At 52.6% G+C, this 23,709-nt stretch overlaps 1 protein-coding gene and 1 long non-coding RNA gene across 6 annotated transcripts in view; one reads left to right on the top strand and one right to left on the bottom strand.

Moving 5' to 3' along the window:
- The window catches only part of SMOC1 (SPARC related modular calcium binding 1), a 153,105-nt gene that overhangs the window by 119,653 nt on the left and 9,743 nt on the right, over positions 1-23,709 (top strand). For all 5 annotated transcript variants that reach the window (XM_057318452.1, XM_026519636.4, XM_026519635.4 and 2 more), the window contains exons 8-10: positions 13,670-13,862; positions 14,433-14,515; positions 16,258-16,363. In XM_057318452.1, the coding sequence (XP_057174435.1) occupies positions 13,670-13,862; positions 14,433-14,515; positions 16,258-16,363 (382 nt within the window). The remainder of the gene's footprint in view (positions 1-13,669; positions 13,863-14,432; positions 14,516-16,257; positions 16,364-23,709) is intronic.
- LOC130544783 (uncharacterized) lies at positions 3,324-5,991 on the bottom strand. Its single transcript, XR_008961369.1, has 2 exons — positions 5,605-5,991; positions 3,324-3,853 (listed from the first exon to the last, which is right to left on the bottom strand). It is a non-coding gene; the product is annotated as an uncharacterized LOC130544783 (long non-coding RNA).

Here is a 23,709-nt window from a genome sequence, read left to right as displayed (position 1 = left end):
TGACCCCTTACCGAAGGCAGTTTGCTGGGACTGAAATTGAAGCATTTGGATGGGAATGTGTGCATGGGGGTGTGTTTCTCCTGGTTTCTGGCCCCTCTCATAGACCAAGCAGAAGTAAGGGCCATGCCTCCTGAGATATTTCCCGACATGCCCAGGGAAGCCTGCATCATCAGCTCAGGAACTCTGGGCAGCTCACGTGGCCCTGCTCCATCTAACATGAATCTTGGCCAAGCTTCAACATTCTGTTCTGGTGTATGTTCTCACGAATGGGATGCCGGGGAAGCTTCCTGCGGTCTGGCTTTTGTGGGCAGGAGTAAGGAATCATCTGTATATGGAAGTGGTGAACCTCATAATGGCATCAGCATGGGCTTTGGTATCAGACAATCCAATAGACCTGGCTTCCAGTGCCAGCTTCCCGTGAGAGGCTAAGTGACCTTGAGAAAGTTCATTATCTGTGAAACAAAGTTCTTAGTGCCTTGCAGGGCTTTTCTGAGGATTCAACAATGTATATGAAATGCCTAACGCAGAGTAGGTATATCATGAATGATTTAAAAAATAATGGCTACTCTTGATGGAATATCTTTATATCTTGTGCCAAGCACTCTTCACGTTATCTCATTTCGTTTGATGAGAAGTCAGATAGCACTTTAGTGATAACTCATGTCTAGGCAGTTGGCTCTGGTATGGACTGGAGCCTCTGGGTCAAGCCCCCGAGGCAGTTTCCCATTAGAGTTTACCAGGAGATCCTGGGTGAGGTGAACTTCAGCCCCCACCCATGGGGAGGGTGAAGGGGGACTCAGAAGCCAGTCTAGGCGAGAGCTCTTCCCACTCTCTTAGAGGCAAGAAGGCCATCCCAGTTCCTTCTACACCCCAAACATCCTTCTTTCACACTCAGACCCTGTGACGCCAGGTTTGTTTTCTGGCCTGGGGACTGTTGATGTTGGAAGGGTTCCACTGGGCAGCCGAAGCTTTGCAATAACATGACACATATGCCTGCAGACTTATCCTGTCTCCTTCTCTCCTCCTGGAGGTGTTGATCCTTGTTTTGAAGGCTTTGTCTTAGGTTCCCCATGGTCAGTGTTGCCTTTTGAGGACTTGGCAGCCTCGGCGTTGGTGGGTTTGCCCCTTTGGACTCCTGTCTCTGATTCTGGTCTCTGTTGCACCAGGAGCTCTCTTGCATTCAGGAAGACGGGTGTACCTGGCCAGCCGACACCCTAGAACTTGACAGCAGCCATCCTCTCACATACGAGTGTTGGCCAGAGACTCTGTTCTGCTTTTAGGACCAAATAAGAACTCTTGCTGAGTTTTTGGGATCAGAGGCTGGCTACCAAGGCATTTCTTAATATAACTAGAGTTTAAAAATCTTTTTAATCATCTACATTTTATAGAAGACAGCAAAGAGATTAAAGAAATGGCGAAAACTAGGCTTTGTCTCATTCTCCGTCCCATGTTCCATGTCCCACTGCTTCTAATTTTACTATGTGCAGACACTCTCCTACAGCTGTGATTTATAAAAGTCTCTCTCTCTCTCTCTTTTTTCCTGTACGACAGAATTCTGTGCTTTCTTGTCTGGGAAAATACTCTCAGGAAATATGGTCGTGTGGGCCTTAACTCCTCTCTTGGAACAGCACAGTGACACTGTCAAGGCACGTAGGCCCTTGCCCTCTGCCCCCGCGTGGCTGGCTACCTCTTGGAGCCATTGGTGGGGTCCTTGGACTTCTCGTCTTCCTTTCCTGTCTCTTTCTTTCCTTTCCTTCCACCTTTCCTCGTTAACTTCTTTCATGATCTGATCTGGGAGTTTGAGAAGGCCCTAGAACCTGGCCCTAGAACCTGGGGTGAAATCCAAAAGGACTTGCTTTTCCTCCCTTGCCTCTTTGCCAGGCAGAGCTTCCTTCCGGGCATCAGTGAATGCGGCAGCTTGTGGGAACTCCGTTTCCCCGAGACAGAGCCGTCAGCAGGGATACAAAGTGGAAATGCATTTCTTGTAAGTTTTGCCATGGAAACAGCCCCGTCTCCTCGCACGTGGGAGCGTTTGCCTAACTCAGCATCCGTGTGGCCGGTAAGCCGTTTGCAGCACCCCTGCTCCCACCTGCTGGCGTCAGAGCCCTGCTCCTCTCGGGGCCCTTGGCTGCATTCGGACTGCTCCTTCCTCACCAGGGAAGCTTCTGCCCGGACAGCTGCTATGACTGGGATGTGGGGTCACTGAGGCAACGGCACCTCCTGGCCGGATCCCCCAGCCCCCAAACCAGCACTCTTGGCCTGCCCAGAAACCGCGGGGTGATGTAATGACCTGAGGCCTGGAAAAATAAACAGCTCTCAGGGAAACCAGCGGTAGCCGTTGTAAGCAAATACCCCACAGCCACCTGGAACCTCGCACATGACGTGATTGGAAGGAAGAATGAGTAATCCGCTAACGTTAGCAGCCGAGGACGGGTCTGGGCTTGCGAGCATTTAAAATATCTGTATAAAAACAAACCCTTGATGTTTATTTCTATAACTGGCCTTCTGGACGCCTGCGCATCTATCTTCTGCAGGTGTCTTGGTCAGTCATGGCTAGGAGAATGGAGCTGGGGACAGGGAAGGGTGGTCATCCCTATGGCTTTCTCTGTAGCAACAAAGGCCTTTCTCAAGTTTTCCCTTTGCAGAGATGAGCCATACACGCATTTGGAGGTCCCAGAGAGCCCAGCCCCACAGTCCATTTTCTCTTTGTTTTAAAATTAACTTTCCCGGGGCGCCTGGGTGGCACAGCGGTTGAGCGTCTGCCTTCGGCTCAGGGCGTGATCCCCGTGTTATGGGATCGAGTCCCACATCAGGCTCCTCTGCTATGAGCCTGCTTCTTCCTCTCCCACTCCCCCTGCTTGTGTTCCCTCTCTCGCTGGCTGTCTCTATGTCACTTGAATAAATAAAATCTTTAAAAAATAAAAAAATAAATAAAATAAAATAAAATTAACTTTCCCAATTGTCTTGCTCCTTCACCGGACCGCATCTGCTTCGGACATCGGGGAGTAGTGGTGGGGCAAGGTGAGGTGAGAGTATGATCAGCCCCTGGGCCTTGCTTGAACAGCAAAGGCTTTTTTTCAGTAGGTGAGTTTGTACGCTTTTTGGTGTTGATAGCAAAACTATGTGTCTTGGCATTTTCTTTTGGCCTCTGCTACTAAAACCTGAAACTAAAGGTCCTGCTGAGGTACTGGAATTGGCTCCTTGCAGTTTGTTAGAAGTCAACTATGGTCTCTGCTCTGAGGATTCTCATTCTGTGTTTATTTGTAAAATGGCTTTGTAAGAATGCAGGGTATATATCTTATAAACACACTCACACAGAAGTGTTTTCGGAGGTGAAGAATGAAGTTATGATACTTTATTTGACAAATTAAAAACTATCTTTTCCATCCCCCCAACCCCCGCCCCGGTATGTTCTCCCTCCTTCCTTCTTGCCTGAATTTTTATTTGCTAGCTCTGGTCCTTAAAGGACAGAGCTTGTCAGACAAGGTCAATGAAGTTACTGGGCAAAACTAGAAAGAAGACAGCTTGCCACTTCTCAGTACTGGTCATTGCAAAACCACGGGGAAGCATTTCACGTTCTTTTTGGTGGAGGGGTCACATGAGCTCACTTCATGGCATGAGGCAGGAGAGATGGAGCCTTTTCTAGAATTTGAGGGGATGTGAGTCAGTGATGCTTTGGGGGAAAAGTTAAAAAAAAAAGCGCCTATATGCTATATTGGGACGATCCATCCTTGAAGAAATATCTTCTGTAGAATTTATATCTTGTTTTCCTCCACTCCTCAGTTTCTTCTGTGTGGGAAGGCAGAGGTCAGTGCTTCCAACAATGGCGAACCGTGCCTGGTCATTTTAGGTTCTGCAGAGAGAAATTATTTAGACAGGCTGGTTGGTTTGTAATTTTCCCTTCCACGTCCTCACCCACGACATTTTGTCCCAGCAGCACGCCCTATTTACAGAGCCGACTGCAAACACCCCTGTGAGTAGGTGCCCTCAGCCAGCGTCGGGGATGTGGGACGGGCCTGGTGACTTTTGTTCTGAAGATGGGGCCTCTGAGCCTCAGCGAGACTCCAAGGGGTCGAGAGGCACAGAGGAGAACCTGAAACCAACCGCCTTGCCCCTCACTTAACCCCTTCCTGGTGCTTGGGTTCCGGGACGTGAAAGGTGGAGTTTGGGATGGGAGAGGCGGAGTTTGGATCAGGACCCTGAGTTGTGGGGGAGCACGCCCGATGCTGCATAATTGTAAGGATGTAGGCCTCGAGAGCCTATCATCTAGTACCAACACTTCGTTTTCAATGATAGAAAAGAGCCCAGGCTAGTCAAGGGCCTTGTCCAGGGTCCCAGGCCCATCAACAACTGCTATGTGCCAAGGCCTCTACCTGGTGCGAAGGGGAAGAAATGCAAGGAATGTCTAAGGAAGGAGCTGGCTGTTGAACCCCGGTGTGCCAAAGGAAGGGGGCAGAGGTGACGTCCACTCCAGTGCAGAGAAATGTTCTATCACCGATCTTGTTTTGAGTTGCCGGCACGGTGATCATAGAAAGTAGACTGATTCTTTTTTTTTTTTTTTTTTTGATGTAAAGTTCGATGATTCATTAGTTGCATATAACACCCAGTGCACCATGCAATACGTGCCCTCCTTACTACCCATCACCGGCCTGATTCTTAGTCACATTATTATTTGTTCAGTTTGCCTACAGGCACCGTGCCTCTGTATCGCCTGCACTGGGAGCAGACTGAGCCCGCTACCCACCCTTGAGTCATCCCTGCAGTCCAACCGAGGAGACTAGCTATCCGCGGGGATGGGTCAGGAAGCCCAGGTTCATGCCACAGTTGCTGAGGACACTGCTACCTTAGACCCACTAAGACCTTAGACCATTTATCAACTGACTCTGGGGCCAGGTTGAATGCTTCACCGCTAGTTCTTCATTTTAATCCTCCAGGGACGCTATGGGGTGTGTGCTATCATTACCCTGCTTTTACAGGTAAGGAGCCTGGGACTTAAGGAGCTGAAGGAAACTGCCAAGGTCACAGAGCTAACGCATGGTAGAGGCTGATCCGTCTGACCCCAAAGCCCATGCTCTTGGCCACCATGCTGTATGGCCTCTACTCCAGCTGTTGTTGACTTCCATGGAACAGCCACAGAGCCTTCCCTGTGCCAGGCCCCGAGGCGGAGTGTGCCAGAGTGGGAGTGCTAGGCCCTTACTCTTGCTTTCAGCCTTGCCAACAAAGCCCAGGTGTCCGCACGCCACCCCCACTCCTGCGCCTCTGACTGCCCCGAGTTCCCTCTGGCATTTGGGAACAGCCGTCCCACTGAGCCTTGCTGCCGTCCTCACCTATTCTGGGCCAGGGGTGAGAGCGTCTCTTGGCCAGTTAGTGCATCAGAAGGGGTAACCTCCTCCAGAGGCCAGCCTCCTCCAGTGGTCTAGTCCCTCTGTAGGTTAAGACTGGGTGATGGTATAATTTTCACTTCATTTAGCTGCCCACCCACTGGGGAGAGGGCCTTTCGATTAAAGAGCTGGGAGAGCCCATCCCCGTGGAAGAGGTGACTGTTGTAAATTGGTGCATATTCTGTTTCTGTTCTCCCCACTCCCACCTCTGCCTGCTACGCACCTGAGCACGGTTTCAGGGGTTGACTCCATTCTGTTTGTCCGTGAGGCTGTTTCTTCTCCGACCCGGCAGGGCCTCTCTTCTGGGCCTTTCCTTTTCTAGGCCTATTGTCTGTCCTCAGATCTGAAGGGAGCTCTGAGCAACGGTTCTGTGCATTCCCCTCGTCTCTCGGGGGCTCTCGCAGTCCCTAGATGACTCCGGCTCGGGAATCGGCGATGGCCGAGGGGCAGCTCCGCTCTGGGTGTGACGGAGGGCCCATGGTGGCAGGGCAGAGCCAGGCCAGCACATGGTGCTTGGAAAAATGGTCCTCCGGGGGCCACTTGGCCCCTCCTGTGAAAAAGTGCAAAGTCCACAAGTAAGAAAAATAACCTCTTCACATAGTTGGCTTGAAACCATAGGTGCTAAAACCCTGTGTGGCTAAGTAAACAAAGGGCCTGCTCGGCGACGTTTCATAAATCACTGCTGAACATCGTGGGCTCCAGCAGCACGGCCTCCCCTGGAGACCACCTCTCTGGCCCTTCAAAACCAGGAAAGTCCCTGCCTTCGGGCCTGGTCCTACCTGTCCCTCCTCTTGTGTCTGCGGTCCCCTCCGCGGCCAGAGTCTCCGTTCCGAGCCCGCGGCGGGTATAGACGACTGCCACCCTCACAAGCTGATTCAGGGGACCCGGAGGCCCCGGGCCGCGGGAGTTCTTCTGCCGCTGGAATTTCAAGTTGTGATTTCGGAAAGGTTGTTTTTAAACACATGGGTTGTTATTTTGGGTATCGTTCAGCATTGCATTCATTTTTGATAAGAGGCTAGGTGGGCGTGTGGTATTGGAAGGGGTTTCAGGCTAATTGTGGGCGACACAACGCTAGTGTTTTCCTTAATGTTCTTGGCCTGGTGGACGATTCCTTTTGCAGCGAAACATAAATAAGCTTCTCTCGCTTTCCAGGCGGGTCACCTTTTACTGATTTTTTTCCCCTAAGAAAATCCAGTGCTTGATAGTCTGAGGGTGGAGTGTAGCATTTTCCAGGATGAGTCAAGGGGATAGATATTCTTTTCTCAGCCGCTGTGGTCTCAGCCCCACGGTTGGGCATTTACTCAGCGGTGGGTGGCCCCGTGTCTGAAATGTCAGGCTAGAACAGAATTCTGCGGCTGGAGATGGCACATAGCAGGGATTCAAGCAATAGAGGGGTTCTTGGACTAAATACTCTTTCTGTATCCTTTAAATAGAGACTCCATGGTTCTGCTATGAATAAGGAGCCAGGGGCCAGGGGTGGGAGCTGGGGAGGAAGAAGAAGGGTGCCGTAGAGTCCTCGTTCTTGGGAACCTACTGTCCAGACAAGGCGCAGTCCCAAGGGTGAGGGCTCCTCGAGGGGAGCAGATCCTCAGTCCTAAACTCAGTAGAGGGAGACTTCGCTATAGGTTGGGGCCCTCAGGGAAAGCTCCAGGGACAGAGGAAGGCCTGAAGTGAGGCTAGGTTATCTCAGGGCTAGTTCTTTCTTCTTATGGTGTCTTACAGAACTTTTGTGACCTCTCCAGAGGCTGACATGGTGCCAGCCCATGCCCAGTAGCAGATTGTCTGAGAAATTGTGTCCACCAAGGCCCCTGGCCGCCTCTGCATCCTGTGAGCCCTAATCTCGTGGGTCACTCAGGATCCCGTGTCATGTCTGAGACTCCAGGGGCACCCTCCTCTCTCAGCCCACTGTCCTCCATTCTATCAGCTTCCCGCTTCCTTTTCTGTCATAGAAGCAACTCTCAGTCAGGATGGCCTGAGCAGCTGCCCCTAGTTACTAACTGTACCTCCAATGGGAGGAGAGCTTCTAGTTCTTTCTCCAGGAATGTTGCATCATTCATCAAGGAACCTTCCCAGTGCACGTTTCTATGGCCCATGACGCCTCTTGGTTCTTCTGTGTATGATTTTCTGTAAGACTGGGGTTTTTTTCTTGCTCTCATTTTTCATCCGGACCTTGTGATGGTTCATTTCATGTGTGAACTTGGCTAGGCTACGGTGCCCAGTTTCTACACCAGTCGACTAGTTTCTACACTAGTCTAGATATTGCTGCAAAGGTATTTTTTACATGAGATTAACATTTGCAATCAGTTGACCTTAAGTAAAGCAGATGACCCTCCATAACATGGGTGGGCATTGTCCAAATCAGTTGAAGGCCTTCAAAGCAAAAACCGAGATTTCCTGAAGGAGGAATTCTGCCTCCAGGCTGTAACATAGAAATCCTGCCTGAGTTCCCAGCCTGCTGGCCTGACCTATTGATTTTGGACTCAAGATTGCACCATTACTCCTACTTGAATTTCTAGCCTGCCAGCCTGCCCAGCAAATTTCACACTTGCCGGCTCCGTGATCATGTGAGCCAATTCCTTAAAATAAATACCTCTTTCTCTCTCTATTGATATATATATGCAATATTCTCCAGGAATATATATTCATATTCATTTTTATATATGTGAATATATTTATATGAATAGAGAGATTGAGATCTAGATATAGACAGATCTAGGGGTCTGGGTATAGATGTAGAGGTAGTCTTTTATTGGTTCTGTCACTCTGGAGAACCCTGATTGCTACTGACCTGCTCTGACTGCTGCCTTCCCCCCTCCACTGCCTCCATCATCATGAGGCTCCCCTGCTCTTTCTCCGCAGAGTTCACAGTGTGACTGGCCCACAGATACCTGCTGACTCGAGTCAGCCAGTGTCTCAGGTTTTCTCTCCATTCCGTCTTCTAGCAGCTCTCCTTTTGGAAGGCAGCAACCAGAAAGAAAGACCAGCCCAAGGACCTGAAACTGGAATCTTCTAATGTTTATGTTTGTTGGCCATTTTTGTTTAAAAAAGAAAAAAGTAAAGAAGAAAAAAAGAGAAAAAAATGGTAAAGGAGAAAAAGTTCCCAGGACAAAAGGATAAACTCTGGGCTAAAATCAGGACTGGGGATTAGCCGAGGATTTAGGTTGACCACGCTCTCCTTTGCTCCTAATTACCACGAGGAATGGAGAGGCATGGAGGCAGGGGCTCGCCATAGCAGACAGAGCTGTTCTCCATGCTTATCCTGTCTTGGCCGGACACATGAGAACCCATGCCCTGGGCCCGCAGACAGGATTTAGGTTTGTCTGGTTCAGCCATGTCTTTCCCTCCCCTGACCCCCTCACCACTGTTCCCGCCCCGTTTCAGGCCTGCTTTGCTCTGGTGTTAGAGGAAGTGACGGCAGAGAGGGCTGTGTTTTCTGGTGGCAGGGGCTGGCCTGTGTCCTCATTTCTTCCACAGGACACTATTCTGTTGTATTTCTTCTCTCAGGCAGCCAGAGGTTTGTCAGTGAAATTCAAAGCCCCCATTGCCAGGTGAGGAGTGACCTGGCTCCCGCCTCTCTTTCGTACCATCCTGGCATTGGGGTGTGGGGTGGGGCACGTGAGTGTGTGAGAGTGTGTGGTCATGTATCCGCACACCCCCTGGACAGCCCTGACTGCTCCCCTCTCTGCTGCGGCTTAGGCCTGTCAAGTGTTGCAGATGGACCTGGCCCTTCTCATGGACATCAGGCCAGACCTTCTGATGTTGTCATCCTGCTCTGAAGTTTCTGAAGCAGAGACTGAGTGTTCTAAAGCAGTGAGCGTCTCCTTCTGGGCAGCTCCCTCTCCGAAACAAGGGTCAGGAAGAGACCCTTGAAGTAGACCCCTTGTCTTATGTTAGTGCACGGTGACTTCTTGGTACCTGGAGAATGGATAGTTGTGAATTTTAAGGTTTCATTTGGGAGGTGAACCCAGAAGGGCAGAGGGTGACAGCGGCCCTAAGGATGGGGCTGGCTTCTGGGTCCTCAGATACGGAATGAGTTTATGCCCCTTGGGACATTCTGATTTGTATTTGCAGGACTTCTGGAGAAGGACTGAAGGAATAATCAATTGATTGATCTATTATTGATCCATTGATTGAAGGGTGTGAGAGGGTTACCAAAGTCCTTCCACAAGCGGTAAATTGGTAAATACGGAGTTGAGCAAGTTGAGGTGTTTCACATTCTATTGCTATGTAACAAACCACCCCAAAACTTAACGGCTGACAACAAAAATAATTCATCCTTTCTCATTTTTCTGTGGATTGGCTGGGCGTTTCCTTGCCTGGTTCCGTCTGAACTCACTCCTGGCTCGTCCAGCTGGAGGGCCCATGGGGCAGGAGTGGCCAAGATGCCTAAGGTCGCACCTCCGGCAGTGGGTGCTGGCTGTGGACTGAGCGACTGCTGTTTTCTTCTGTGTGCCTGGCATCTTCCAGTAGGCTGGCCTGGCTTCCTTCTGTGCTGCTCTCAGGGCAGCTTCTAAGAAGGTGAAAGGTGAGGCTGCAAGGCCCCTAAAGGTCTAGGCCTGGAAGTGACACTGTAACCCCTGTCTGCCCTTTGCAGTGGTCAAAGCAAGTCGGTGGAGGGATCTGCACAAGGGCATGGATACGGGGAATGCAATTCACTGGAGCTGCTTTCTAACTATTTGCCACACCAAGGAAAAGAAGAATTAGGATTAGACTAAAAATCAGACTAGCATCTGGCAGTGAGAGATGGTATGGAAGAGGGGTGGGGAGCCTAGCCCGGAGCAGACTCCCGGGGCTGGAACCCCCACTCTGCTACTCCCTAGTTGTATGACCTTGAGGAAACCATGCAGCCAACCTGTGTTCCTGGGTCCTTCTCTGCTCAGTGAGGGTAATAATAGCATCTATCTCGAGGCGTGGGATGAGCTTGAAGTGAGTTAATACAAGTCAAGTGCCTGGTACCAAGCTTGGCCCACGGTAAGCACTTCAATCGATGTGAGCTATTCGTATTCATTGTGTGTTCTCTAATGACAGGTGAGTGACAAACTGGGCTTTAAGTTTTCAGTTCCGAAGCAAAGAGGCAAAAATACTCGGGTATGAGATGTATTGTGGTGGTGTGTTTAGGCTGAGAAAAATCGTTGGTTCAGAAGAAGCTATGCTGTGTTCGTGGGCAAGTACGTGCGTTTACACACTTGGTTTTGAGTGTGGCACATTTGGGGAGTCTGCACAGTGACCGACCAGGAAGAGCTTCACGCTAAAAATAAATGTGTTTTTCTCCCAGAGCAAACGATTCGAAGCAGTAACCTGTGTCTCAAAGTTTGCCAGACAGGCTCGACTGTCAGAAGCCCTTAACTGGGGTCTCAGCTCTCTTCTCTCTGGCTAAGTGCACTTGGGAAAACTCACGAACCCTTCCAAAGCTCAGCGTCTTTGTCTACAAAATGGGCCTAGTAACAGTGTCCCCATCAGAGAGACAGAGAGATTCAGCAAGCAGAGCCCTTTGTCTGGCACATACTCAGTGAATATTTGCTTTGACTATTACTAGTATAAAGATGGTCTTAAGGGAGATCCTCTCTCTGTTGGAAGGTAAATTCTCTGGGAATTATTCACAAATGGTTCGTGATACTATTATAAACTTCTATCTCTTTCTTAGAGGGGCTTCTGGAACTTTGAGGGCCTGTCCTAAAGTAATAAGGAAACACGCAAACAAGCCATAACCCTACACTTAGCCTTCTTTCTAATTCCACACCAGCCCCCATTTTTCCAAATGAGCGAGCTTTATCACTCGTGTGGTTTTTACTCTCCATCGAGCTCCGTGCCGTCTCTGTGGAACCTGGCTGCACACAGTTCCGAGCAGCCTTCAAGGACTTCCAGAAGTCTGTCCACAGCCCCCAAACCACGGGTTGCCGCCTTCTCTTAGATGGCTGCCCTCCACATTTCTGCAGTTTCGGGATCCCCAACGGTGGGAAGTCAGGTTATTGTTCCCCCTGCCCCTGGGGAAGCTCCCCCCACTCTCTGTGCTTCTGGCTTTCAGGCTGATTTATGGCTTTAGAATGTTGGCCTGGAGGATCTTAATTCCAAGCCTCTGTCAGAGGTGCTTCCACGAACGGGGTGCCAGTAAAAAGCTGTTTTCCTTTGGTTTCGCTCCTCTGTCGCCTTTCTCAGGGCATGAAATATGAGGTCGGGAAATAAGGTAACCAAATTGGGATTGGGGGAGCTATTGAAAAACTCTTGCATCATCCCTGGAAGGGGCCGTAGCTCCGTCCCAGCCAGGGGCCCACGTCAAGATTCTGGGTCTTCAAGCCGGCTTCATGTCTATGATAAGCCCCTCAGTGTCTGTCTCTTACTCAAGCCGCCTCTAGAGGCTCTGCCGGTGGTTGTTCTAATCGGGTTCAGAATCCCTAGTCTCAAGTCTGCCAACTGTTGTAAACTCCTGTTCCTCTAGCCAAGGAGATTGTTTAGTTTTCCTGTATTTACATGATAAAAACAGTTTTTTTTTTCATTTTCCAAATTCAAAGTTATATTTTCATAGTGGATGTGTTCCGCGTACCTGCCTCCTCACCCTGAGATATTTTTATGCCCCTAAGGAAACAGTCCCCTCCCCGGCAAGGAGAATCACTGGGCTGTTGCTTTTCAACGTCTTTCCTGGGAGTGAGACCAGGAGTCTTGGCCCTGTCGCGTGGCTTTTCCCTAAGAGCGTCAGGCTGCGTCGCCGCGCTGTGCACACCTGCTTGGCTGGGGCATCTGTACTTCCCATTGGTGGGTCATTGCTGGGGCTGTCGTTTCAGAGGTTTGGCTCCTTTAGAGCTGAGTTGCTGTTATTTTGACCGTTTGTGCTAGTCAGTGAGTAGCATGAGTGTGCAGGTTGCTGATACCGACGTGCCGGCTCAAAGAATGGTATTTTTATAACACATTGTTAAAATTTCCTGGGATGCCCAAGACTATTCCTGTCATCTTCAAGAGGAAAGTTGTGCAATCATGTTCGTGAAAGAAATAAAGATATAATAAAGTAAAGAAATAGACCAAAGAACGTAATAGTGCAAGTTTATGATGTGGTCCCTTTTATTGTAAAAAAATCCACAAAACCGGGGCGCCTGGGTGGCCCAGTCATTGAGCGTCTGCCTTCGGCTCAGGGCGTGGTCCCAGGGTCCTGGGATCGAGCCCCGCATCGGGCTCCCTGCTGGGAGCCTGCTTCTTCCTCTCCCACTGCCCCCGCTATGTTCCCTCTCTCGCTGGCTGTCTCTATCTGTCGAGTAAATAAATAAAATCTTTAAGAAAAAAACTGTTAAAAAAAACCCCACCAATCCCACCCAGTACATATGTGCATGTGTATTTTCATGTTGGGTGTGCAAAAGGAAAGGTCTGGGGAAGGCAGTGTTTAACTTCCGCAGGATTATCGGTTTTTCGGAATTTTCTTTATACCAAGAAAAGAAACCCAATGCTGTTTATTTTTAATAACAAAAAGACAAACGAAAACACAGCAACAGCCACCAAACAGGAAAGGGAAATCAGGCAGGTAGACCGTTGGGTGGAATTTTCAGGTCAGGGGCCTTGTGGGGCTGAGGCCCCCGAGTTGGCCAGGCCTGGCACGGGCACTGCACACAGCCTGGGCCTGGCTCGGGGAAACCAGGTTTGGCTGTTCAGACGTGTTCACGTGTTGCCCGCCGCTGCTGAGCGCAGACACTTTCCTGTGGGCATCTCTCTCTCCCACTGGATAGAGCAGCGTTGTGTCAGTGGCTCAGGCCTGTCAAGCCTACTTTGCCCAGCCCCGTCGGAGCCTGGGAAGGAGTGGGGTTCGGCTCCGTTTCTGCTCCTCTTGGGCGCTGGGCATTGCTCCCCCGAGGCTGGCAGCCATGGCTCTGTCGTGCCGTGTCTGGGCTTGGGAGAGTGTCCGCACACACAGGCCTTCCTGCGTCAGCCTGTCAGCTCTCAGGGGTCAGGCTCCTGCATCTCCACCTCTCCCAGAGCCTGGAGACCGTGCACCAGCAGGAACACTCTGCAAACAGCCAGGAAATTCCACCCCCAGGGCAAACTGCCCTTCAGATAAGGAGCGGCTCTGCAGCCCCCGGCTGCTTGTACTGGTGTGAATGCTAATGAACCCTGGCCGCCCAGAGGCTGCAGGGAGCTTCTGGGCCAGCAGCCCCCCACCCCCACCGTGGGCCGGTGTGAGAGCCACAGCCCTCCGTGGTGATTCACCAGCCAGCCGTTGCTTGGGACTGGGCCGGATCCTTGCTCAGAAAGCAGCAATGATAAGCCACGAGAGTGAGAGTCACCCCAGGCTGCCTCTTCTCTTGCAGAGAAAGTCCATTCGTGTGACCAGGAGAGGCAGAGTGCCCTGGAAGAGGCCAGGCAGAATCCCCGGGAGGGCATTGTCATCCCGGAGTGTGCCCCTGGGGGGCTCTACAAGCCTGTGCAATGCCACCAGTCCACTGGCTACTGCTGGTGTGTGCTGGTGGATACGGGGCGCCCGCTGCCCGGGACCTCCACGCGGTAAGCCCTCCCAACCGTCCTCTCCCCCCTTCCCTGAGCCTGTGCAGTCCCTGAGATGGACCCTGGGGCAGGAGCGGCAGCTTCCTGTTAGGCTAGCCTCACATTTCCCTGCTTGCTTGGCCCTGTGGGAGTCAAGGCACTAGGAGAACATTTCTGCTCAGGGGCAGATAAGGCTCTGGTAGAAAAGACCTGGATCCTGGGTTCCGGTCACAGTTCTGTCCCTTCCTAGCTGGGTGACCTTGGAAAAGTAGGTGGCCCCTCGGAACCTCACTTCACTGGCAGAGAGGTTAAGGCCCTACCAGAGTCCGTAGGTTCTCTGGATCCCAGAGGTCCTGCGTGCAGACAGAAGGTGAGATCGCTCTTGGAGTGATGACAGTGACGTGCCCGAACATGTCTTAGTGGGAACATTGCTACCAGGATCGCCGGGCAGCTGCTGGACAGCACAGGAGATATCTTGCTTCCCGTCCCAGGAGTTTGAGGCTTCTTGGCAACAGGTGGTTGCTGCGAGCAGTGGCTCCAGTGGGCTCAGTTCCCGGCCCCTCCTCACCACCCCCGTGTCTCTCTTCCCAGCTACGTGATGCCCAGTTGTGAGAGCGACGCCAGGGCCAAGAGTGTGGAGGTGGATGACCCCTTCAAGGACAGAGAGCTGCCAGGTGGGAGACAAGGCTGCCCCTTGGTGATGCTCTCATCTCTTCCTGTTCTTCCACATCCCGTCGTGTGGAAACAGCTCCGTCCTCTGCTCAGCTGGGCTCTGCTTCCCCTTCTGCAGGATGGGGGGTAGGGGTGGGCGGGCGGGGCCTCACAGGAGCCCTGGGAGCTGAGTCTAGGCTGGGATTTGTCCCTAATTACTCCTGTGCTGCCCTTGAGCATATCGTTTCTCCTCCTTGCTCTTAGCTTTTATCTTCAAAATGTAGTCAACAGGTTAAAATCGTGTCCTTGCAATCCTGCAATCCTTTGTCCGGCCTGGGCTGATTGGAACCGTGTTCCGGGGCTGAGAGGATAGCTTTCAGGGAGGGGCTGTCCTGAGGGGCGTGGGCAGCATCCGCGGCCAGTCCTGAGCGATGCATTCACCAGCATCCCGGTGGCACAGGACTCTTACTGGGATGTGACGCAAGACACGCGGGCAGGGGGCCCCCCAACTGGCCGCTGTGATGGGTTTCTCTTACTTATAGTCGGCTCTGCCAGAGAGTGACAACAAGGGTACTAAATATTGGTGGCTTGGAACACGGTAGTCTTTAGCAAGGACAAGCTGGGATCAGTGCTGAGGGGAGCTGGGCCACCTTCCTGCTCCCCATCAGGGCTCCACCCTGAGCGCTGAAAGCAGAGGCTCCTTCCTGAAAGTCCGGTTGTAAAAACCACCCTGTCCCGAGATTGGAGTCGTAGAGGCCAGGGGACCTCCCTCCGGTCATCCCCTCAACAACCGTGAGCTGAGCTTCTGCGATGTGCCGGGCGCTGATCAAGTGATCAGAATTACATGGGGTCCCCAGAGCCGAGGAAACGGAGAATGTACAAATAAATGAATCCAAGCCGGTATACAGAGCCGTGACAGGTACCGTGAAGGGAAAGAGCAGGCAGCCATGAGAAGGGCAGGGAGAATCTGCTTCAGGGCCCCCGGCTTCTCGGAGAAGGTGACTTTTCACCACAGACCTGCAGCGTTTGTGGAGGGAAGAGTTTTGCCGCAGAGAGGAGGGTTGTGGTAACGGGGGTCAAAGGTGCAGTTGGGGCTGGTAGTCACGAATTTACAGGGACACCCCCCCCCCCCGGCTGTTCACACTAGCAGTACTAGTGCATGGGGGAGAGACTTGGGGTTTTGCTGGAACAGTGCAATGGAGCAAACGAGAAACAAAGGGAGGGAGGTTTTATCACCATCATCTAAGCTGCATGAGAAGAGAAGTGAAGAAAGAAGACGGTTCTGGGAGAGAGAAACGGGTAGGGCGACTTGAGTCAACACTGACTGCTGGGGGGGGGCTCTGTCCCTTGTGCCCCCTCAGCACCTGCTCCCGGGAGAGCAGTGTTCGTCTCACTGCAGCATGACTCTCCCAGAGAGTCAGACTCTCCCAGAGTTCCCAGTAGACTACGAACTTGGGAGGAGAGGGACCCTGTGTACCGGATCTCTAACATTTGACACAGTGCCTCAGTTGATACTCGGCAAAAATTCGTGCAATGGAAGGAAAGTGAAAGCATTATTTTCTCTTTGTTGTGACGGTCCCTTGTGGGCTGTGGGTAGAGGAACTGCGGGGGTTTATGAGACTCATCTGAACAATAAACAGTTCTCAGAGTGGATTTGGCTGGACAGGAATGACTTGGAGAGGTTTGGGAAATGGTGGCAGCTGAAGAAGCTGTTTACTTGATGACTTACCTGACAGCTGCCTTTAACTCTCACTCTGCCTTTCAGGCTGTCCAGAAGGGAAGAAGATGGAATTTATCACCAGCCTCCTCGATGCCCTCACCACTGACATGGTGCAGGCCATTAACTCAGCAGCGCCTACTGGAGGTGGGAGGTGAGAATGTGAGCAGGACTCAGGCCCAGTGGGGGATGTGGGTCCCTGACTTTTCAGAAGCTTCAGGAGGCCGGGAGAGCAGGGAGGGGTTAGGCAGAACAAGGGCCGGTCCCACCTTCTGCCCAAAATCTTCTCATCCTCTCTCCCTGCTCTTTGGGGATTGCTTGTCTCTACCTTTTAGTTACCTGATTACAGGCAAATTCAGGGTGTCTGGAGACTTCCAGCACCTTAGTCTCAGGAGTGGATGCACGGGGGTGAGAGTCCTTGGTCGCAGGAAGGAGGAGGGGTATGTAATGGGAGCAGAGAGGGAGGACAGGAGCACTTGGTGATTTTCTTCTCTTCTGGGAAGGGAGGAATCATGTGCCTTTTTGGCTTCCTGAAAATCCCAAGGGCTCCGGCAGTGGGATTGGACATTGCCATATCCAAATCCGGCTTAGTTCAGGAGCTGGTATGCAGCCTGAGGCAGTCCTGACATGAGGCTGAAATGCACGCCCGCACCGTGACCAGCATCCCAGCACTCACGAGCCAGGCCCATTAGGTCAGTGGTTGGAGCACGAATTCTTCCATCCATCCATCCAGCCACCCACCCGTCTATGCATTCGGCACCTGGTAAACAGACACAGCACGCCAAGCACTGGTCTAAGGACTGGGAATGCAGGGAGGGGAGGCCTATTCGTGTCTTCAAAGTCTGCCACTTAGTGGGCACCCTAGGCTGTGGGCAGATACTTGCAAATCTTGTGTGAAGTGCTAGAAATGAGGTGGAAGAACAGAGAAGATTTGCCAACTCAGTCTGGAGGAATCCGATAGGCTTCCTGGAGGAGGTGACAGCTGGGCTGAATTTTGAAGGACGGGTAGGATTTAGCCAGTGAAAGAGGGAGAGTCATCCCAGGAAAAGGGAAAGAATACTGTGGCTCCAAGGAAGGATACATCCATAGTCCAGGATGGCTGGGCTGGGGAGGACGACGGGGTGACGAGGAGAGGAGAGTGGCAACAGATGAGACAGAAGGGACAAAGGGGAAGCCAGAGGGGAGGCACAACAGGGTGTGTGTGTGTGTGTGAGTGTGTGTGTGTGTGTGTGTGTGTGTGTAGGGGGTTCGGGCTCCTACAGCAGTGGAGGAAGTACCCTGGCTCCACAGGGTTGGGCAGCCTGCCTCTGGGCTCCGAGGCTCCCAAGGAGGGGGCCCTAGTCCCAACACATCTGCCCGGAGCCAGAGCTGCCGTCAGCAAGGCACGGTGACAGGTCCAGGCTCCCAGGCCTGTAAAGGGCCTGGTGTGGCCGCCTGGCTGGCGAGCGGCACAACCACAGGGTGAGCATCCAGCGTAGGGGGCAGGGCTGTCAGTGGTGCGGCGTCCTGAGGCCGATGAGGGCGGCTGTCCGGAAACCCCAAGTTAGGTCCCTTCCAAGTGAGTGCCCAGCTTGCCTCCTCCTGGGTGCCACTCTCGGGGTCCGGTGCGCTGACTCTCGGCCGCCCCACGGGCCTGTGCGCTCTCGGGCTGGTTTCTGGCTTTGCACACCCCGTGGATGGGATCAGGCCTCCCAGGAGGAGCACAGCGCTATGTCTGAGAAGATGGAGACGGGGCTGACGGGCTGGCCGGCGGGAGCTGCTTGGAGGCAGCGGAAGGCGCTCCGACCTCAGCCCTGGGCCTCTGCAGGAGAGAGGACCGTGTCCACACCTCCGAGAAGAAGGGGGGGGGATGGTGAAAGCTTATTCAGTATTCCATGCCTTTGTTATGTATGCTTGGAATACCTGTTGTTTCATGCAAAAATGAGGATGAGATAGTTGTGTTTATTAGAAGAGAGTGGAAAAAGTACCCAGGAGGGGGCATGGGCTTCAAAATTCCAGGTCTGGGAAGATTAAAAAAATATTCTTTCCTAAACATGTTTTTCATTTTAAGCTCCTATTATGCCAAACCGTGTTTGGTTTTGATGGGAATGAAAAGTTCGAACCGCACTGGTAACAGTGTTACTTAGAGGCTGCTCGTAATCAAAAGACAGGCAAGAGGAACCAAGAAATAGCTTAGAAATCCAGGAAGAGGGGCGGGGGGCGGGGGGGGGCGGTGCGAGAAGAAGGAGAGCAAAGCACTTGTACGGGAGGCCGCTGCCTGGCTTACCAGTTTTGCAGGGCTTCAAGCCCTCCAAGGTCTCTCATTATATTTCGGGTAAGCTCTAGGTCTGACCTGAACCGTCCTGCGGGAGGGTCTCACTGGCCGTGCCCTTCCTCCCGGCATTGTGCTCCAGCTGCTGGTCCTTCTCAGTTCCTCAAACAGACCTCGAACCTGAAGCCTCCGGTTCCTGCCCCCCCACCCAGACCTCCATGCCAGCGGCTGCTTCAGCCGGAAATATCAGGCCCCATCTTCCTGTGACCAGCCCCAATTGCCCATTTAAATGTCATCGTCTTAGCAACCACCCAATCTAAGGGGGCCGCCAGTCACCCTCTGTCACCACACCTCTTCTTCATTTCTCAGCCAAGCACTTACACTAGCTGAGGTTTTGCTGGTTTGTTTATTTATTGTCTGCCTCACCCCGCCTGAATGAAAATTTAAGTTCTGTAGAGAAAGAACATTGTCTGCCTTCTTCCCTGCTATATTCCCAGAACTCGGAATAGTCCTTGGCACATAGCAGATACTCAATCAGTAAGTATGTGTTGAACGAACAAGCAGCTAGAAGGATGGGTGGATAGACGGGGGGTCCCTGTGCGATACAGAGAGGCCCGCCTCGGTAAGGCCTCTTTACCCTACTCATCACAGGTTCACCACCTGCTGCAAGACTCACTGTGAGGCCAACCCTGGCCATCAAATTCACCATGATGCTCCTTTGTCACCAGGGCCCTACAGCTGCAGGGGCCCAAGAGACTTGGGGTACCATGTGGATGGCCAGGCATTCTTCTGTGACGAAAGAGCAAAGGCACAGGGCTGCTGAAGGTTGGGCGGCACGTCTGGAGTAGGGCTGTGGAAGAGAATTTGGGAATCCAGGCTGCCTGGGTTTTGGCCTTGGCCCTGAATTCAGGCAGCATGGGGACTGTAGGCATAGCAGGCTGAAGTCAAGGAAGGCATATCTGATCCCTCCTCCTTCCTCTCAGGGTCTGGTAATTAAGGCTGGACATCCGCTGGGGCCAGTGGGAAGAGGGGAAAAAGAAGTCATGTCTTCTCCCCAACCTACCACCTGTCGGGCCTGGAGATTTGGGCTTTGTATGAACTCTTACATTGTGCTCTCCTCCCTGCTATAAGCTCTGTGTGGGGTTCTGGAGGCACATGGGGACAAAGGCACAGTCCCTGGCCTGGAAGAGCTTCGGTCTGGTTGAGAGAAGGGGTGTATAATCCATGATTGCACTAAGAAGTCAGTGTGGTAATAGAGGCCAGGAAACTGCCTCAAGGACTCAGGGGCGGGAGGGCATGGGAGGAAAGGCTTCCTAGAGATGACATTTGAGCCACATCTTCATGTGTGAGGGGGAAATGCCCCAACCTAGATGGACTGGGGCAGAGGGGCCTTAGGGGCCGTAAGGTAGGGCCCGTGCAAAGAGTCGTAAGAAGTATGGCTTAAATCTGGGAGGCAGGCAGGTGAGGCTGTAGATTTGGGCAGAGACCAGATCATGCCAGACCTTGTGGTTCATGCCGGGGGCAGCACGATGCCGGTGATTAGTTGAGCATTTTTGAAGAATCATCCTGAAGGCTCTAGGAAAGCTGGGTGGGAAGGGAGCAAGATGGGGTGAGGAAGGTCACAGCCATCATCAGAGGGACAGGTGAGGAGAGGCCGCACTACAGCTATGGGGGGAGGGATGGTTTGCTGAAGCTTTAGCAGCAAAATTAATCAGATTTGAAGACCTGTTAGTTATAGGACATGGCAGGGAGGGGAGATATCTGCCTCCTTTTCTGGGCTTCCAGCCTGATTTGGGGGGTGTTCAGGGAAGCGGTACTGCCCAAATCTAAGAATAGGCAAAGTAGAATGGGGTATCCATGGAACCATCTGTGGTTAGCGCATGGGAGGGGCAGCTGGGAAGTATCATTGGAGGATGGCAGTTCTCAATGAAGGATTGGGGGATGATTGGAATATCCTCATGTCCTTCCCACCAGGGCTCCAGGAGGAGAGCTCCCCCTTAGATCAGCCCTCCCATGGCACCCATTAGCATGTATCAGACCCAAAGGAAGAGTTCTGAGATCCCAGCTGGCAGGGTCTTCTCGAGCAGGGAAACCCTCTCCTTTCTCCATCTCACCCTAGAGAAAGTCAGCTTTGAGGGGAGGTGGGATAGTCTTATGTGAGCCTTCTGGCCCCTCATGTGGTCCCCCAAGGAGAAACCATCTGATACTGTGGCTCCTTCCTTCCTGCTAGCGCGGTTACTTGTTGATGGCCTTGCAAGGAAGAGGCTGAAATGTGGCTGACTTAGCATTTCCCAGCCCCACCCACCCGCACAGCTGGCAGGGCCCGGACCCCTCTCCAGATGGGGCTCAGTTGGTCTGCTTGGCTTGGCTAGTGCTTCCAGGCTGTCCTGCCTCACCTTCTTTAAAACTGCTTGGGACAGCAGAACAAGGCCCAAGATCTTGGCCAAAGCAAGTTTTCTTGTGGTGAATGGGGCTGGCTCTCCAGCCGCACGTTGCAGCCAAGGCCTGGCAGGGTGAAGTTGCAGAAGCAAAGTGTTGCAGGAGAAGGGGAGCACCTGTCACTTCTCCATCCGGGAGACAGCTCGGTGGGGCCGGTCTGGGGAGAGACCTAGCTCGAGTGGGTTTCCTCACCCCTGGAGGCAGGAGTCAACAGGACAGCCACCCAAACTGCCCAGAGACAGAGCTGACACCAGTCTTTGGATTTGTTTTTCTAAAATCTGGAATTTGGTGTCCTTTGGGTGTGACTTTCCATACCATATCCAAGGAAGCCTGGGTAGCTCTGCACACCCAGTGAGTCCTTTCAGTAGCGTGGAATCTCGCCTGTAGGGAGGCCCGTGGCACGAACCAGTGATATGAAGTGATTTAAGGAACCATCTCGCCCTCTGATGTAGGCTCCCCAGCCCTCGCCCGACAAGCAGTTTGAATTCCAGCAGCCCTGATCTCCAGCAGGGGTTGTGCGTACATATGTGAGAGGAAGGGTGGAGGTTTGGTGCCAGTGTAAGTAAGCCTAGAGCTAGGAGTGCAAGCTGCCAATGTTTTTAGAGGATACTTCTAGAAGGCTGCAAGAGCTGGAGGGGTCAGTGGGGTATCCCTGAGGTCAGGGATAAGTTTGGGGGAGTCTAACTGTGATGGAAGGGACTCCAATGAAGACTGAGAGGTTTCTAGAAACTCTGGGGGAGGCCCTTTTGCCCTACCCATCCAGCACTCCCCTGGGAAAATCTCAGCTTCTCCCTAGCTAACTGAGGCCTCCCTTGGCTCTTTCACACGTGCATGCCCACTGCCGGTTTGACTAAACATCTCAGTCTTAACTTGATCTTGTATGAAGCGTGGTATGGACTTATGGCTGTTGTAAACCCAGAAACCTCATTTTCAAAGTTTTAGGCTAAATGCCTTCAGTAGTTTTCTATTACATTTTGTTGGAAATATTTGTTGGAAACTATCTCCAACAACCACCCCCCCAACTACCAGCCATTGTCTTGTCCCATCTCCTTCCAGGAGGCTTATGGTTAAACATTCTTCTGGGGCCATGGCTGGAGTTTCCTTCCCTCTAGATCAAGGGTTCTTCTCCTGAGTCCATGAGCTTGGATGAGCTTTAGGGAGTCCACTCAGCCTCAAAAGTCAGCAGAGTGCTCTGTGCGTATGCATTTTCCAAGGAAGACTATAGCTTTGTGTAGGTTCTCAGAAGGGTCCATGATCCCTCAAAGCTAAGAAATTCTTGCTATAAATGCACTTGGAGCTTGGACAGGGGGAAGCGTTGGGTTCCAGAGTAGGACCCTAGTGCTGCCAGGGTCACATGTCGAACCGGGCTCTGTGATCAGGAGTGGGGGTGGGATGTGGGTTTCTGGAAGTCAAAGGAGTTCAGAAGCAGGGAGCCCTACGCTAGCTGGGGAAGAAGAAAGAAGAGGGGGGACCCTGGGGTCCATGGGGCAGGTTGAGGATGTGGCAAGGTCGAGGGAGCCAGACGCACTGCCTGGAGGGGCCTCGGAGGACTTCTCCTGGGGAAGTGAGTATCTTTGGAGCTTCCAGGGCCAGGTCAGGCCAGGGGTCATGGCTGTAAGACCCTGGGGGAGTGAGGAGGGCAGACCAGGGGGACAAGGGAGACGGGCAGGGAGGGAGAGTCAGAAGAAAAGGAAGGAAGAGGGAGCAGGAGCCAAATGATGGTTACTCTGCGTGGGGGGAAACTCCCAGAGGTAGTAAAGTGGGGGGAAGAGCTGCTTCTTGCGCGGACCAGCCCAAAGGAAGGTGGGGGGGCTCCCTCGGAGGAGTCCCTGAGAGCCGGACAGGCGGGAGCCCCAGCAACACGTGTCGGAGGCAGCGGGCGTCTCCTGGCAGGGCGGCTGGGCGGGATGACCTCATCCCTTCCCCGCTCGGCGACTGAAGCTTTATTATTCTAGCTTCTAGGTAGACATGACGCTATGCTGAGCCTAAAGGTTAAAGAAAGAGCTGCCTTTGCCGCCATGGGGCTCCCATGGCCCCTGGTGGGAGGGGCCCAGGGGGAGAGCACTCAGTGGGAGTAGCTGGGGCGCCTCCCTTGGGGCCCTTCCTGGCGCTCCTCCACGCCCCAGGGGCCTCTCTCACATTTTGGGTAACACAGGCAGGCAGGGTGCCCGAGAGGGAGCTGGCCACCTTCCCTCCTGTGCCATGGACATCTTGATAGAGAATTTTCCGCAGCTCACCTGGTTTACCCTGCAGGCTTGAGATCGAATGTTGTGGGTAAAATGGAGCTCTAAAACACCAAATACCATGTGCTGGCAGAGACAGAAAGCCAAGTTCCACACCGATAACTCCATGTCTGTTTCAGAGACCTTCTGAGCCTCCCTTCCATGACAGACTAGGCAGATCCCCAAAGAGCCCAGGGCCCATGGTCCTTCACACCTTCCCCAGGTACTCCCTGCATTAAACCTGTCAGGATGACGTCCTGCTGGCAGATCGAGTGATTGTGCTGTCTGGGAATCAGCCCAGGATGCCCAGGGGGCCTGCCCAGGACTGCAATCCAGTTAATTAGCGATGGGCATTTAGCAGGGATGCGGAGCTTTTTGTGGTAATGAGACTTCTTTTCCCCTAAACGTTGAGGTCACTTGGGGGTGGGAAAGGGAAAGAGTTTGCTGGTTCGTTCATAAGGGTGGGGTCAGAGATGGTTCCCCTCCCTTCTGGAAAACTCAGCAAACCCCAGGGAAGAACCCCAAGGTATTGACAAGTGCCTTGGATATTTTTCTTGCCAGATACAATTTCAGAATGTGCTGGCAGCC

The sequence above is a fragment of the Ursus arctos genome, unplaced genomic scaffold, assembly GCF_023065955.2.
Source record: "Ursus arctos isolate Adak ecotype North America unplaced genomic scaffold, UrsArc2.0 scaffold_25, whole genome shotgun sequence".
Lineage (NCBI taxonomy): Eukaryota > Metazoa > Chordata > Mammalia > Carnivora > Ursidae > Ursus > Ursus arctos.
This window is presented reverse-complemented; position numbering and strand designations above follow the sequence as displayed.